The sequence below is a fragment of the Osmerus mordax genome, chromosome 14 (genome assembly GCF_038355195.1).
Source record: "Osmerus mordax isolate fOsmMor3 chromosome 14, fOsmMor3.pri, whole genome shotgun sequence".
Taxonomy (NCBI): Eukaryota; Metazoa; Chordata; class Actinopteri; order Osmeriformes; family Osmeridae; genus Osmerus; species Osmerus mordax.
The window spans coordinates 6,732,226-6,748,364 of NC_090063.1; the positions used below are offsets into that span (position 1 = coordinate 6,732,226).

General features: G+C 51.6%; 1 protein-coding gene across 1 annotated transcript; it reads right to left on the reverse strand.

The window, feature by feature from the left end:
- Positions 1–560: 560 nt before the first annotated feature.
- fgf10a (fibroblast growth factor 10a) lies at positions 561–13,642 on the reverse strand. The gene is made up of 3 exons (XM_067250701.1): positions 12,585–13,642; positions 1,869–1,972; positions 561–1,575 (listed from the first exon to the last, which is right to left on the reverse strand). Exons 1-3 carry the CDS (start codon positions 12,916–12,918, stop codon positions 1,366–1,368), a joined length of 648 nt encoding a protein of 215 aa, XP_067106802.1. The 5' UTR covers positions 12,919–13,642; the 3' UTR covers positions 561–1,365.
- Positions 13,643–16,139: the final 2,497 nt, after the last annotated feature.

The following is a 16,139-nucleotide window of genomic DNA, read 5'->3' on the forward strand; positions in this document are numbered from 1 at the left end:
ACTCTGAAATAACCTCTGCAGATGGTGGAGTTTGAGGGATACACTAAACTCCAGGCGCACACACGCGCTGGAGTGGAGGGTCCTGTACGTGTGTGTGATTCCATGTGCGTGTGTTTGTGCGAGTGTGTTTTCCCCCGTCCTGATCTTGCTAATTGCTGGAACTGATCTGGGGGCCGAAGAGAGAGAGGACGAATGAAAGAAGAAAGAAAACATGACATCATGCTTAATTAGAATCAGGTCATAAACAAGGTGGGGTGTTTCTGTTTTACCAGATGCCCTCTCCCTCTCCTGGCTTCCCCCTGACATGGACCTGAGTCTGGAGCTAAGATAGACATGGGTCTGACTGTGTGTGTGTGTGTGTGTGTGTGTGTGTGTGTGTGTGTGTGTGTGTGTGTGTGTGTGTGTGTGTGTGTGTGTGTGTGTGTGTGATATTACTGTGATCCTGGTACATAGACTTGTTTTGATTGGTAACTGTTGCATGTTTATCACAGGAATCCAAGACAAGACCATCAAATGTATAAAGAGAAATATATTTACTTTATTTATGTTGAAATCATAGATTAGTAATCAAAAAGTAGAGCTTAAATGTTATAAAAGAATTTGTCCTTTCCTGTTTTTTTGTTCTTTTGTTTCTTTAAATATCACGTAAAATAAATAATTTATTTAAAAGCAGTCAGATAAAAAGAATGGAAATAACCCAACACAGTGAATGTTCATGTTGTTAGTAATAATATTATTTGTTAGAGTTGTTTATGTGATGCTACTATCTAGATTCTCTGTCTCTGAGTCACACCACTTTCTGGTTCTGCCCCCCCTCACCAGACTAGAGGCCAACTTGGACTAACTGTGTATAACTGGCCTCTATCAGCCTCGACACTAGAGGCCATGATGGGCATTATAGGCCGACTTTTGTCAGCCTGCCCCGGCCTACTAACTTAGTTGGTACAGCATTGATACCTGTCCTCCCTCCGTTCATGTCTTCATCAGGGTCCTGTCTGTCTCTACTGCAGAATTTACTTTGACATTTTCATTAAAAAATAATAATAATAATATTATTAATAATAATAGTACATTTGGCACAGAAAAATTTGATATTTTCTCCTGTGCCGGCTTGAACTTTATAACTTAGAAACAAATATAGGACATCGGTTGACGGATTCTCCAAAATTCAGACCAATCTGTTAGTCCGTGTCACACCTGTAGCACAGGCCCCCCCGGGCCATTGTCGTGTCCACGTCTATGTTTCCCTTCAGTGCACTCAACCCTCCTCAAGGGCTTGTTCAATGGCGTCCAACACCCGTTGCCCTGGTTACACCCCCTCTGCGTCCAGTGGCGCGGCCCCAAACTGCTGTTTCGTTGCTGCGGTTACACCCCTAGTGCAGGAAGAGCAAGCAGGGGCAGGAAGTGTGTGGTGGTATTCTTCCTGCGAGTCCTCTTGCCCTTCATGGGCTTGCCGTTGGCGTTGAGCCCCACAAACATGTACTTCTTCCTGTTCCTCCACTCCGCTGAGGCGTATGTGTTGTAGCGGTTCTCCTCAATCCGCTCTGTCAGACGGCAGTCCTCACCAAACTCCCTCTGAGGAGAGAGAGGAGCAGAGAGTTATTATAATGAGGTTGGTCAGTGTAGTAGAGGTGGTTGGAGGACTGTGTGTGGTAGGGTCAGTGTAGTAGAGGTGGTTGGAGGACTGTGTGTGGTAGGGTCAATGTAGTAGAGGTGGTTGGAGGACTGTGTGTGGTAGGGTCAGTGTAGTAGAGGTGGTTGGAGGACTGTGTGTGATAGGGTCAGTGTAGTAGAGGTGGTTGGGGGACTGTGTGTGGTAGGGTCAGTGTAGTAGAGGTGGTTGGGGGACTGTGTTAGGCTGTACTCACCGCTCCATACAGGTCTCCTTTCTTGCTGATGGCCAGGTAGTAGTTGCTATGGAGACCCCTAATCGCCACCACGCCCACATCCACTGACTTGATCTCCAACACAGCTTCAACACACAAGCACACACTGCTGTTAGATACTGTTAGACTGTGTGACACAATCACACACATTTGCATGTGGTTAGGCACACTACTTTTGTCCCTTTTTAAAACAAAACACACACACACTCACATATCGATATATCACATTTTGGGCCCTATTTTCTCAACCCTCCCCCACATCCACTGCCTAGCCTCGGCCACTCCCAGTTTTCCCCGCAGTCCTCCCTTAGCTCCGCCAGTCCTCCCTAACCTCTGCTACCCTCCCAAGCCCTCCTCCCCTCTCCGCTCCTCCTCCCCTCTCCGCTCCTCCTCCCCTCCCCTGTCCGCTCCTCCTCCTCCCCTCTCCTGCCCCGCTCCTCCTCCCCTCTCCTGCCTCTCTGGCTGTGCCTGCCAGTCCTGGGGTCCAGAGAGACTCCAGGCCGTGTGCCCTGTGTGTGCGAGGCGTGAGCCAGGAAAAACGAGTTCCCCCCTGTGTTTGTGTTTCTCTGCACTGTGTGCCACGTCCAGGCACGGCCCTATCACTCCTCCTAAATCCCCAAAGTCTCCCTGAACCAATCGCTTGTTTAGGCTGTGGTCAGCACTGCCTTTCATTCTCTATCCCAACGTCAATTACTGAAAGCCATAAAGCTGCACGGAGTTAGTTGGGGCTTAGCTCGGCCCTGTGAAGCGGGGGAGGGGAGGGGGCAGGCAGTGGATGGACAGAGATGAGTAGGAAGAGATTGAGGGGAATAGGGAGGGATGGAGGGAGGGAAGGATGGATGGATGGAGGGGAAAGAGGGTATGGTGTGAAATATAACACTTTTAGACAGCCACCAAAAATGTACAGAAACCTCTGAAATGACAGGGATTAGGGATGTTGATTATTCCGTAAAACCCATTATTGATGTTGACCACCCTCTCTCTGTCCCTCTCTCTGATGTCAAAAATTGGAAATGTCTTTCTGCCCCAGAGGGATTTTATGGCCTTACTGGGACCAGAATGAAGAGGGGGAGGGGGGGTGAGGTGAGGGAGGGGGGGTTGAGGGGTGACAGAATTCTTTGATCAGTGACTTCAGCATCTGGCCCTAAGTGCTGTTTTCCCAAACGGATGCTTTTTACCAACCCTCCTCGCTATCATCTCTCTCTCTCTCTCTCTCTCTCTCTCTCTCTCTCTCTCTCTCTCTCTCTCTCTCTCTCTCTCTCTCTCTCTCTCTCTCTCTCTCTCTCTCTCTCTCTCTCCCTCACTGTCTCTCAATCTTTCATTGTAAAAATCTTTCTGTAACCACTAGTATGCTCTCTTCTTAGGTGGACATTCTCTTCCACAGGGAGACAGTCAGACAGAGAGCGACAGAAATTGAGTGAAATTAGTGCCAGACAGATTTGGAGAAACATGAAATGCATGTTTGTCTTCTCTGTCTGCTCCTCTTTCTTTTTCTCTTACCGTCCAAAACACACACACACATACACATACCAGGAACAGACACATAACTCAGTAAACAGTCTGAACGGTTCAAAAGAGCGTTCCATCTCCGTGGTAGCACAGGTGACAGTTGTGAGCCCTGGCAGTCCCAGGGCCGGCCACCTGTTGGAGTGCTCAGCTGCAGGAGTGTTTGATGTGGTGCGTCAGAGCGAGTCTGCTTTATGGGCTCTCCTGGGCCCGGGCCTGTCTGACAGGGGACTTGAAAGACAGGACTGCAACAAAAGGCTAAGGTTGCAACAGTATGTCTGTCTTCCAGCCAGATCACTCCACAGCACAACACAGCCTGACACTCGTAGCTTCAGGCTGCTTAGCTGGGACCCATGCCTGGACAGAGAGCCTTGGTCTGGTGGTCTACTGGTCTGGTGGTCTGCTGGTCTGGTGGTCTGCTGGTCTGGTGGTCTGCTGGTCTGGTGGTCTGCTGGCCTGGTGATCTGATGGTCTAGTGGTCTGATGGCCTGTCGATGAACTTTATCTGCTGGTGTGTGTGTGTGTGTGTCAGGATTCCTCCCAGTGTCTTTGGCACTTAACCAGGATCTTTATTCTTAGCTTTGTGAGGTTTGACATTAAAGTTCACAGAACCATGATGCTAAGAGTGCTGGGAGAAAGGTAGGGAGAAAGGAGCTGAAAATCAGTGATGAACATTTCACCAACACATAGGCCAACACCTGTGTGGGTGTTTTTGAGTAAGCGTGTGTGTTTTGGTGTACGTGTGCATTTAGCCTGTGTGTGTGAATGTGCATGTCCTAATGTGTGTTTATGGTGTAATATGATCCCTAATGTGTTTTGTCAGTGAGCTCATATGGTAAAAAGGCATTTTTGGAATATTTGGGTTGAGATAAGATACGTTTTGCGAGTGCCCCTTCACCCAGCCTGGTCTGGGGAGCTGCTGTCATTAATATGTCACTCTTAAACTCATGGCCCACACAAGTATGAGCTGCTGACTGGAGCTAGCATGGGCACAACTGAGTAGAGGTAGTGGGAGATAACTGGAGCCAGCATGGGCAGCTAACTCAACGTAGCATGGGCTATTGACTACGGTAGAGATGGCGGGAGATAACTGGCCCTAGCATGAGCCAATGAGTGCTGACTGGAGCTAGCGGGAAATCTAGCCCCAAGTTTGTAGGTGGCCTTCTCCTTCTCCCTCCCTCTTCCACCCTTTTCCCACCTCCACCCTCTCCCTCCACCCACATCTTGTTCATTTGACTTCAGTAACAGATCTCGTGTGATCACATCTTGTCATGATTACCACAAACACACACAGACATACACACACATATACCTTCCTCCTATGTGTCAGCTTGCTGTATATAGAAAGGGACCTTGAGAGCAGCCTGCCAAGGCTAAAGGAGCCAGAGTAGTAAACACCCTCCTACACAATAGAGACAAACCAGGACCTCCCCCCTGTCCTTGCTCCTTTCCTGGGGGAGCCCGACCCTCTAATGCCCCTGTCCTTGCTCCTCTCCTGGGGGAGCCCGACTCTCCTGTGCCCCTGTCCTTGCTCCTCTCCTGGGGGAGCCCGACCCTCTAATGCCCCTGTCCTTGCTCCTCTCCTGGGGGAGCCCGACTCTCCAGTGCCCCTTTTCTTTTCCACTAAACCAGACCTAGGCCCAAGGTGCTTGTCTCATGACACATGCATATTCAACCTGCAATTAAGTTAGCTAACTGTTTGACTCCACGTGATCTAAAGTATCTTGAGCCGGAGGCTCCAGTGGTCAATGAGACTCTGAGGGCAGGTTGTGAGACTGTTCACTGTTTGTCTAAGGCCTCTTCGAAGCTTCTACTGCTGCAGTTATCCTGATTCTAGAGTCAGAACACCCTGGTCCTCGTGTCATCTAGCCTGGTCCTCGTGTCATCTAGCCTCGTCCTCGTGTCATCTAGCCTGGTCCTGGAGTCATCTAGCCTGGTCCTCGTGTCATCTAGCCTGGTCCTGGAGTCATCTAGCCTGGTCCTGGAGTCATTTAGCCTGGTCCTCGTGTCATCTAGCCTGGTCCTCATGTCATCTAGCCTGGTCCTCGTGTCATCTAGCCTGGTCCTCGTGTCATCTAGCCTCGTCCTCGTGTCATCTAGCCTGGTCCTCGTGTCATCTAGCCTCGTCCTCGTGTCATCTAGCCTGGTCCTCGTGTAATCTAGCCTGGTCCTGGAGTCATCTAGCCTGGTCCTCGTGTCATCTAGCCTGGTCCTCCTGTCATCTAGCCTGGTCCTCGTGTCATCTAGCCTGGTCCTCATGTCATCTAGCCTGGTCCTCGTGTCATCTAGCCTGGTCCTGGAGTCATCTAGCCTGGTCCTCGTGTCATCTAGCCTGGTCCTCGTGTCATCTAGCCTGGTCCTCGTGTCATCTAGCCTGGTCCTGGAGTCATCTAGCCTGGTCCTCGTGTAATCTAGCCTGGTCCTCATGTAATCTAGCCTGGTCCTCATGTCATCTAGCCTGGTCCTCATGTCATCTAGCCTGGTCCTGGAGTCATCTAGCCTGGTCCTCGTGTAATCTAGCCTGGTCCTCATGTCATCTAGCCTGGTCCTGGAGTCATCTAGCCTGGTCCTCGTGTAATCTAGCCTGGTCCTCATGTCATCTAGCCTGGTCCTGGAGTCATCTAGCCTGGTCCTCGTGTAATCTAGCCTGGTCCTCATGTCATCTAGCCTGGTCCTGGAGTCATCTAGCCTGGTCCTCGTTTCATCTAGCCTGGTCCTCATGTCATCTAGCCTGGTCCTGGAGTCATCTAGCCTGGTCCTCGTGTAATCTAGCCTGGTCCTGGAGTCATCTAGCCTGGTCCTGGACTCAGAACAACCTGGTCCCTGACGAACAGACTCAACGCCTCCAGGTCAGGAACCCCTCCCTCTCTGCGGCTCATTTGCAAGCTGTCCAGCTGTACAGGGAGCAGAGCTTTATCAGCTTAGACATCCCACAGACTTGGGTTTCAGTTGAGAAACTTTTTTGTATGGCGGATTTTTCAACAACAACATACATTTGCATAGAGCTGGCGACAGGGTGATGGACGAGGCGTCCTATTGGTGTAGACGCGAGGGTCCAAGGGATGGGTGAGGGAAGCAAAGAAACCCACACAGTGCATTGTGGGTAGGTTATAGTTTTGCTGGGGTGTATGGAGTCAAACTGCAGCATTGTCCTGCTCTGGGGGCAGAAGGGGGGCTCAGGAGGGAAGCGGGGGGGCGGGGGGGGGGGGGTCGGGTGCATGATACAGCATTTCCCACATTCTTCATCGAGAGTTGCCAATGCATGTATAACACTGTGAGTCATGTGGTTTAGAACCTGAAACCGATTGTGTGTCGTTACACACACATGAACAAGCCGACACGTAGACACACATACAGTACACACACACACACTTGCAACAGAGGTGGCTCGGTGAGTTGCCTCATATGATGAACCACCAGAGAAAGATGTGCAGTCAGCTGGAGTTAACTGGAGTAAGCCTGAGTAATGTACTCTTTAATACTGGAGGCCTGTGTTTAATACCCACTACACACACATACAAACACAAACGTACACACACATTCACGTACAGATGGTGTAGGGTGAGAGTTAATGGAGGCATCAAAGGCGGCAAGGGAGCCCAGAACTCAGACCAGGGCTGCATCTGGACGCGCAGAACGTTTGAACCAAGCACACTGGAATGCCAGCTAATTAGGCAACGGTGTGTGTGTGTGTTAGAGTGTATGTGTGTACATACACGTGTGTGTATGTGTGTGTTTGTGTCCCCAGGCTAAAGGTGGCAGGAGTGGAGTCCTGGCTCCTATCCGTCACAGATCCTATATGCCGCCTCCTGCTGCTTCACTGGCTCCTCCGGCTGCAGTTTCCCAGAGTCCAACACCCGCTTCAAACCAGCCAGACACCAGCCTGACACCAGCACACAGCAGGCGCACACCGTGCCCCTGTCATGTTCAAGCTAGGCACGACGACAGACAGACACACAGACAGACAGACACACAGACAGACAGACAGACACACAGACAGACAGACAGACAGACAGACAGACAGACAGACAGACAGACACACAGACAGACACACAGACAGACAGACAGACAGACAGACAGACAGACACACAGACAGACATGCGTCCCTCTTGAGAAACACAGCAGACAGACACTGTAGATGCTCACAAAATACCCTCCTAATTCATCAGGGTGATAAACCTCTCCCCTCTGACTCCTGCACTCACAGCTTAGTTTATCTGGAGACATGAAATATGAGGGGAGGATGGAGGGGGAAGAGGACGGAGGGATGAAGGGGTGGGAGGGATGAAGGGGGAGGGATGAAGGGGGAGGCAGTGGGGGGTCAGAGGGAAGGAATCCTCCCTATTTCACCACATAAGATAAACAATGAACATTCAAAACCCCTTTGTCAAAACAAAGATGACCAACTTAAAATTCCTTCGGAATCGTAATCTCTGTTTGACGTCTGAACACTTTGCTTCAGAGAAAGAGCAAAGGGGGGGGGGGCGATTGGTGAGAGAGACAGAAAGAAACAAAGTGTACAGCAAACTGTGAAGCTGTCGATCGACCCAGGGGACGATGGTGCTAGCCTAGTCCAGCACAGTGGCACACACACACACATACACACACACACACCGACATCACACATCTTGACGGACACTGTCCCAATTTTCCCAACCAAACCGCACGCATGTTTCTATCCAGAAATGTGCGTCTGATTTGTGCCATGTAGCGCAGACTGAGCAGAGTGTGGCAGAGAGTCTGAATGATGACAGCACACAGCTCCACCATGAGAGAGCCTGGAGCCCCTCCAGCCTAACTGCGTCTCCAGCGACTCTGGTCAGTCGACCACACAGAATAATAACGTCTATTCCCCTGTCCTCCCTGTCTATCACATCCTGCAGTTCAGATGAGTTTGTAGGAATGTTAACGTAGAAGTATGAACACACAGATTCACACAAACACACTGATTCACACACACAGATTCAGACAGACACACACACACACACACACCGATTCACACTCACCAACATAGACACACCCACACAGTGCTGGCTCTCTGACTGTGGACCAAGAGAGCTCTCTCCTCTAAGTAATGGGGTCAAAGATGGACCTCAGCGCTGACCTCCAGAGAGAGGTCAGAGAGAGGTGTTAGGGCAGGCTAGGTGAGAAGGGGCGGTACGGTGAGGAGGGGCGGTAGGGTGAGGAGGGGAGGTAGGGCGAGGAGGGGAGGTAGGGTGAGGAGGGGAGGTAGGGTGAGGAGGGGAGGTAGGGTGAGGAGGGGAGGTAGGGTGAAGAGGGGAGGTAGGGTGAGGAGGGGAGGTAGGGTGAGGAGGGGAGGTAGGGTGAAGAGGGGAGGTAGGGTGAGGGAGGGGAGGTAGGGCGAGGAGGGGGAGGTAGGGTGAGGAGCGGAGGTAGGGTGAGGAGGGGAGGTAGGGTGAGGAGGGCGGGGAGGTAGGGTGAGGAGGGGAGGTAGGGCCGAGGAGGGGAGGTAGGGTGAGGAGGGGAGGTAGGGCGAGGAGGGGAGGTAGGGCGAGGAGGGGAGGTAGGGTGAGGAGGGCGGGGAGGTAGGGTGAGGAGGTCGAGGAGCTGGGTGTGTCCTCTGTGTTGGGACTCCGTATGGTTATATGACCGACACCATGACTGTGGGCTGAACACACCAGTTCTACAGTTATGGATTGGTCGACACTTCCATTCAAAATTCTCGAACATGAATTCAGAACTCAGTACAACTGCAGTCACATTGAAGGATTAGCCAAGGAGGAGTGCAGCACCAATTTGAAAAGTTTGTAAATGTTTTACTTTAAATGTTATTTCACATCATTCTATTTGCCAAGAAGTCCAGGTAGGCCACAGGTACATTAAACTTCATTGCCCCTGCTCCTTGTAACAATTCCTGGTTGTATATCAACTGCTGTAGATATATCAACAGGAAAGACAGCCTGAGAGAGAGAGAGAGAGAGAGAGAGAGAGAGAGAGAGAGAGAGAGAGAGAGAGAGAGAGAGAGAGAGATAAAGAGAAAAGAGAGGTATAGAGAAGGAAACAGAGGGAGAGAGAGAGAGAGAGATAAAGAGAAAAGAGAGGTATAGAGAAGGAAACAGAGGGAGAGAGAGAGAGAGTTAGGAGGAGAGAGGTAGAGAGAGGTCCTGTAGCAGGAGAGTGCAAGCTGGAGATCCGAGGGTCACCCAGAATGAACAGCTCCTCTGACTAACCTCTGGTGCATCCAGCTCTCCTCATAACTCAACTTTACTACCTGGGAGCTTCACTATTCCCATGAGAACAGGATCAACTCATCTGAGAGGGAGGGAGGGACTGGGTTTGTGACAACCAGAAAGAGTGAGGGACGAATGGGGGAGAAAGAGAGCGGGTGAGGGTAAGAGAGAGAGAGAAATGCAGGGAAAAAAGAAAAGGTATGGGAGAGTAAGAGAAAGATGGGGAAAGAGAGAGAGGTGGAGAAAGAGAGGTGGGTGTAGAGTGATACAAAAATCTAAGCACACACACACACATACAGATGCACAACATAAGCTTCCTGGCCAGAATGTGTCCATCTGGGCCCAAAACCATCAACCAGCTCTGGTTATCTAGGACCCAGGTGTGTGTGGTTGACCTCTAACCCTGTCTTCTGACCCACAGGAAGTACCAGGCCATCTAGTCTGATAGTGACCTGCCCTCTCATTGGCTCTCTGGCTCAGGGGTCAGGGGTCAGGCCTGGCGGGTAGGAGAGGAGCTGACCTAGTTACACAACCCTGGGTAGCCGGAACTGGTTGCTCATTCACACATGTGTGTGTTTATGTGTGCGTAGCTACTTATATCTGTGTGTGTGTGTGTGTGTGTGCGACCATGTGTAGTGAGTAGATGCTTATACTGTATGTGTCTCTCTGCAAATGTACGTGCATGCATGCATGTGTGTGTGCATGGGCAAGTGTGTAGGTACTTGTATGTTTGTGTGTGTTACTGTGTGTGTGTCTGTGTGCATGTGTGTTTGTGTGACTGTGTAGGGACTTCTATTTGTGTGGGTGTGACTGTGTGTGTGTTTGTGTGTGTGTGTGTTTGCGTGTGCGTGTGTGTGGACCAGTCAGGACTGAGAGTGCTCCCCAGCAGATGGGAGGTGAAAGGAAGAGAGACAATATGGTAAGCTAGGGTTACACCTTCCCTATGCATGGGTCCATTGTAGAGGGAGGGAGGGGGGAGGAAGGGAGGGAGGGAGAGGTTGAAGGGGAGGTAGAGAGGGGTGAGGGAGGGGGTTGTGGGGTTGTGGGGGAGGGAGGGTGAGAAAGGAGGAAGAGGGAGAAAAGGAGGGAGGGAGGGAGGGAGGGAGGGAGGGAGGGAGGGAGGGAAGGAGGGAGGGAGGGAGGGGAGGGAGGGAGGGAGGGAGGGGGAGGAGAGAGAGAGAGAGAGAGAGAGAGAGAGAGAGAGAGAGAGAGAGAGAGAGAGATGAGAGAGAGAGAGAGAGAGAGAGAGCGAAGCAAGACTCTCCACAAAGAGGTGAGAACAGGTTAGGGTTAGTGTTTGTCATTTATATCTGAAGAGAGACTTCAGTCATCAACCTTTTAATCTGTGTAATTACTGGTCTGGTCACTCTAACTCCATATTAAGTCGCCATTTCTCCCAGACAAGTTCACACACTGACCCATATACACATATTCAATGAAAGATTCAAGTAGGGTTCTGACTCCCAGCATGTGATAGAAATGACAACAAAACAAACTCTTTCCTGTTGTCTTCTGCCATACAGAGCATCCCCATCAAAGCCCTGACTGGTCACCGTGGGATCGAGAGGTTTGATTGACAGGTCACATGGTGCTAATGGTCCTACTGCAGGGGCCAGGAGGCGGGAGGAAGCTGGAAGAGGCGTCGCTAATTGAAATTCCTTCAGCCATGTCTGGCTGAGCCACGCTACCTAAATGGCCTAGCCTCAGAGCAGAGTGTGTGTGAGTGTGTATGTGTGTATGAGTATGTGTGTGTGTGTGTGAATGTGCATGTGTGTGTGCGTGTGTGTATGACTGAACTCAGCCTGAGAGTACAGAGATTGAAGCACATGGCCTCCACATGGCAAAGCTCTCTTTTATTAGGGCCAGGGCCAGCCTGAGAGTGTGTGTGTGTGTGTGTCGCTAGAGACCAGAGGGGTAGGGTGTGTGTGTGTGTGTGTGTAGGCCAGGTGTTGGTTCTGCTCTGTGCTGATCAAGCTGGTGGAGCTGATATACTGTAGCCAGTCAAATGTACAGAACCAGGTCCAGTCTGTTTAATTCTGAACAGATCCACAGTACCCAGCATGGGGTAACCACACACACAGAGCAGACACAGAACAGACTTGGGGTGATGCAGATCACAGATGAATCCTGTCGAACATGACAGGCTACCTCAGGGAGCTGGGATCAGACAAGAAGATGATCTGTTGTGGATCCACGTGGGAACGTGAATACATTGTCGAGATACAATGGAGATATGGTGGAGATATGACGAAGATACGGTAGAGATACTGCAGAGATACTGCAGAGACACTGGAGAGATTCCGTCAGAGATAAGGTAGAAAGTGATTCTGATGTAGTCACACACATCCCCAAACATGCTGACTTTCGAGATAAAGAACCTCTGTTCTCTACTCACTCTCAGACCACATCAACCTACCAGAATCTGAGGTACACCTCTACAGCCTCTGCTCTACCGTCTCCATGTCACCTAGCAACCCCTGCCAGGACACCCCACCCTCTCTACTGTAGGGAGTTGGAGGGAGGGTGGGGTGGCACACCATGTTTGCGATTCTTTCCAAAAAGGGAAACATCTCTCTGGGCAATTTATAATTGGTTCCAGTAGATCTGCTTTCTGGAAAAATACACTCAGCTTCTGGTAGCTGTATACACACAAACATACTCTCCACGTAACCCCTACACACACACACACACACATACACACACATACACACACACAGTATTATTTTAAGAAGCCTGGACATGGGGTTCCTATATGTAATCTCCAGTCCCTCTGACACACGCACTCTGGAGTTCACCACCAGCTACTCACACGCAACTCCCCCAGCTGCAAAAGAACATGTGTCTTGCCTGGTTGGTGTGGTGGTTAAGTTTGCTCCCTCGCTCGAATCCCTGATCAGCGTGCTGTTTATCATTTCTCTTCTCTCCTGTCTCTCTTTACATGACAATCTATCTGAAATATATAGGTGTGTGTGTGTGTGTGCGTGCATGTGTGTTGACTTACTGTAGTGGTCGGTTCTGTTCTTGGTTCCATTGACCTTGCCGTTCTTGTCAATGCGGAGGAAGAAACCATAGAAGGAGATCAGCTTCCTCTTCCGCACGTCGCCTTGGAGATGGTTATAACTGCTGCGCACGTGCCGCCCGACGACCGTCGCTGCCGAAGAGCTGGCGTTGGTGGCGCGCGGTAACCGCGGCAGGGCTGCCCCGGGTCCATTGTGGCTCCCGGCCGAGGGCAGGGGGCAGAGGAGGAGGAGGAGGAGGAAGAGGAGGAGGAGCAGGGAGGAGGGTCGGAGGCTGGAGCAGGCAGTGGCACCCTGAGTCACTGTCCATGTGAACATGGTAGTGGGGTGAGGAGCGGCGGAGATAGAGGAGCAGAAAGGAGCATGCTGGAGAAGGAGCAGGGAGCACCTCCACCTCCTCCTCCTCCTCACCTGCAGCTCCACGAGGAGGGGTTCTGCTGGGGCTGGGGCCGCCTCAGGGGCTGGGGCTGGGTTAGGGTTCAGGTTGTTGGTCTTGTGGGTTTGTCCTGGTGCGCGTCAGTCTGGAGAAAGGACCCCAGCTTGGTACATCAGTGTAGCAGCTTCTTACAGGTCTGTGGAGCCTGGTCCTGGTCCTGGTCCTTGGACAGCACTATGTCTCTGTAAAGGTTCCAAATTGAAGACTTGATCTCAAAGATGTCTCGAAACGCCACAGAGTTCTCCTCTTCGCTGGTTTCCTCCGGTTCTCGTCGGAGCTTCTGCTGATGTGGGTTCTATTGGCTGTTCTGCAGCTCCTAGGTACTACTCTGGACCCGTCCACAGGAATGTGTCAACATCCAGAACTCAGAACATCTCTGCAACCTACCAGCACCTCTCGCCTGCTGAGCCTCGCTGTCTCCCCTCGCGCCGGTCTCTCTCTCCGCTCCCCTCGCGCCGGTCTCTCTCTCCGCTCCCCTCTCTGCTCTTTCGTCTCTCTCTGCGATCGTCTCCCTCTCACGACTCCTCAGACCTTGACGGCCTCGCGCTCTTCAGACGTTCAGCACCTCGCGCTCTTCCGGAACACTCCCAAACACCTCACACACTCCAAAAAGGTGGACGAGAAGACAAGCATGTTTGGGGAAAAAGAGAAAACTGTTCAAAGAGGAATAAATAGACCATAGTACAGATGTTTCTGATGAGAGAGTGGTTGGGGGGGGTGGGGGGGAAGACTCCGAGGCAGAAAAAAAAAGAAGAATATAATCCTTTCTTTCTTCCTGTGTGATCTGTCCTCCTCTGTTCTCCAGGAGGTTTTGTCTGTGTTGGTTTGAAGTTACTGCTGTGTAACTGAGCCCCTGCTCTGCGTCTCTCTCTTTCTGCCGCTCTCTGTCGACTGAGCTCCAGCACTTTCGGCTGCTGCCTGTAAAGTGACTCTCCCCCCCCCCCCCCCCCCTCTCTCTCTCTCTCTCTCTCTCTCTCTCTCTCTCCCTCTCTCTCTCTCTCTCTCTCTCTGTCCCTTCCTCCCTCTCTCTTTCCCTCTCTCTACATCCCTCCCTCTCCCGGTCTCTCTCTCTCCCTCTCTCACTCCCTCTCTCCACCTCCCTCTCTCTCCCGGTCTCCACTTCTCTCTCAACCTCGCTCTCTCTCTCTGTCCCAGCCTCTTTCGCTCTGAGCGGCAGACGGCCCCTCTCTTCTCTTCTCCCCTCTGCTTCTCCCTCTCTCCCTTTCTCCTCTCCAAGGTGACGGGGTCTTGTTGCCGCTCTCACCTTCTTCGTCTGATGCGATGTCACAGATGTGATCTCCAAACACGATTGGACGTCTACGAGAAACCGCTCGGCTTGGAGTGGTTTGTGTCGGGTGTGTATGTGCAGGGATAGGGGTGTGTGTTAGTGGAGTGCGTGTGTTTCAGATAGGGGTCCTGTCACCCTCTACCCTTGCTCTCTCTCTTCTCCCCCTTCCTCCCTCCCTCCCCCTCTCCTTTCCTTCTCTGAGGAAGAGACACAGAGCAGAAGGGATGGAAGAAATACCCCCTCTTACCTCTGTCTCTGCCCTCTCTCTGTCTCTCTTTCACTTGCTCTCTTCCTTTCTCTCGCTCTCTTTCGCTTCCTTGCTTTATCTTCCTTTCTTGCTTTCGCTCTCTCCCTATCTTCTCCAGATGACAGACAAGTGTCCAACTCAGATGTGTATCTGAGCTTCGAGAGTATGAAGACTTCTGTGTGGCACTGCCTTTTCCCCTCGAAGAATTGATCTGCCTGCTTGTCTTTCTTTCTGCCAGTCTGTTTGTCTGCCAGTCTATCTGTCTGCCAGCATGTCGGCCTTTCTTGCCTGTTTGTCTGCCAGCCTGTCTGCCTGCCTTCCCTGTCTGTCTGCCAGTCTATCTGCCAGCCTGTCTGTCTGTCTGCCAGCCTGTCTGCCTGCCTTCCCTGTCTGTCTGCCAGTCTGTCTGCCAGCCTGTCTGTCTGCCAGCCTGTCTGTCTGCCAGCCTGTCTGGATCAACGCTTCTTTCATTTCCTTTTCACATTGTCAGACAACAGGCGTATCTCCATGCCTGCCTCCTCCCCCTCGCTCTCTCTACACCCTCTTTCTTTTTTCCTCTTTCTAAACCTCTCTCCCTCTCTCCGTCATCTCCCCTCTCACTCTGTGTCCATTCTTTCTTTGTGTCTCTTAAAACCGTCCCTCTCTCTCTCTCTCACACTTTTTCTCTCTCTCTCTCTGCTTCTTCTCTATCACCCTCCACCCCCTCTCGCACAGTACCAGCTCCTGTTGTGGTGGCTGCAGCATCAGCTAACTCGGACAGAGTTCTGCCATTCAGCTCTGTCACCCGGGCCCTCCCAGGCCTGACCAGATTCACGTCATCCTTGCCTTGTGTTTATTCAACAAAGCGGTTGATGTTCGCGGCTTCCTGGTACCTGCCCCACACACTTTTTACACAGGACCGAGGGTCCTGTGGTGCGTGTGTCTTGTTGTGGGGAACTGGAGTCAGCTAATACTATAGTGGCACAAGCATGGCTCGAGGGCAGGCACTTTAGTGGGAGTGTGGGGGAGCTCTGGCACTTTAGGTTGGAGGGATATGAGTGGGGGGCTGGAGGGGGGTCAGGGTGAGTGGGGGTCGTAACAAGTCCTGCGAAGTAGGAGCGCGAGGATATCAGGGAGAGGGGGCAGCAATGTGTGTGCGTGTGTCAGTGTTTGTGTGTGTGTGTGTGTGTGCGTGTGTGTGCTACAGGGGGGGGAGTGGGGGATACCAGAGAGAGAACATCTGGTGAGTGGCACACTGAGTTGACTTCCCTGGTGTAGAATGACCACACCACCCTGCAGTACAGGACCTTCTGTGCACTGAGGACCAGGCACGCTAGATGACACAGCTCCCAGCACATACCCCCTGGCGGATCAGACACCTCAGTGAAAGACCCTGAATGGGTCTGGGGCCTTTTTTAACACCACCCTGAGTAGAGAGGCTTTCTCTGATGAAGATAAATACACTGGAGTCAAAGGTGAAATGCTACAAAACCAGAACAGGATTTGTCTCAGCTCTCCAGAGAGGCCGACCTAAATCATAACGATAGTAAATCTGCTATCTGAGGAATCCTGCATCCTCCACAGCTATT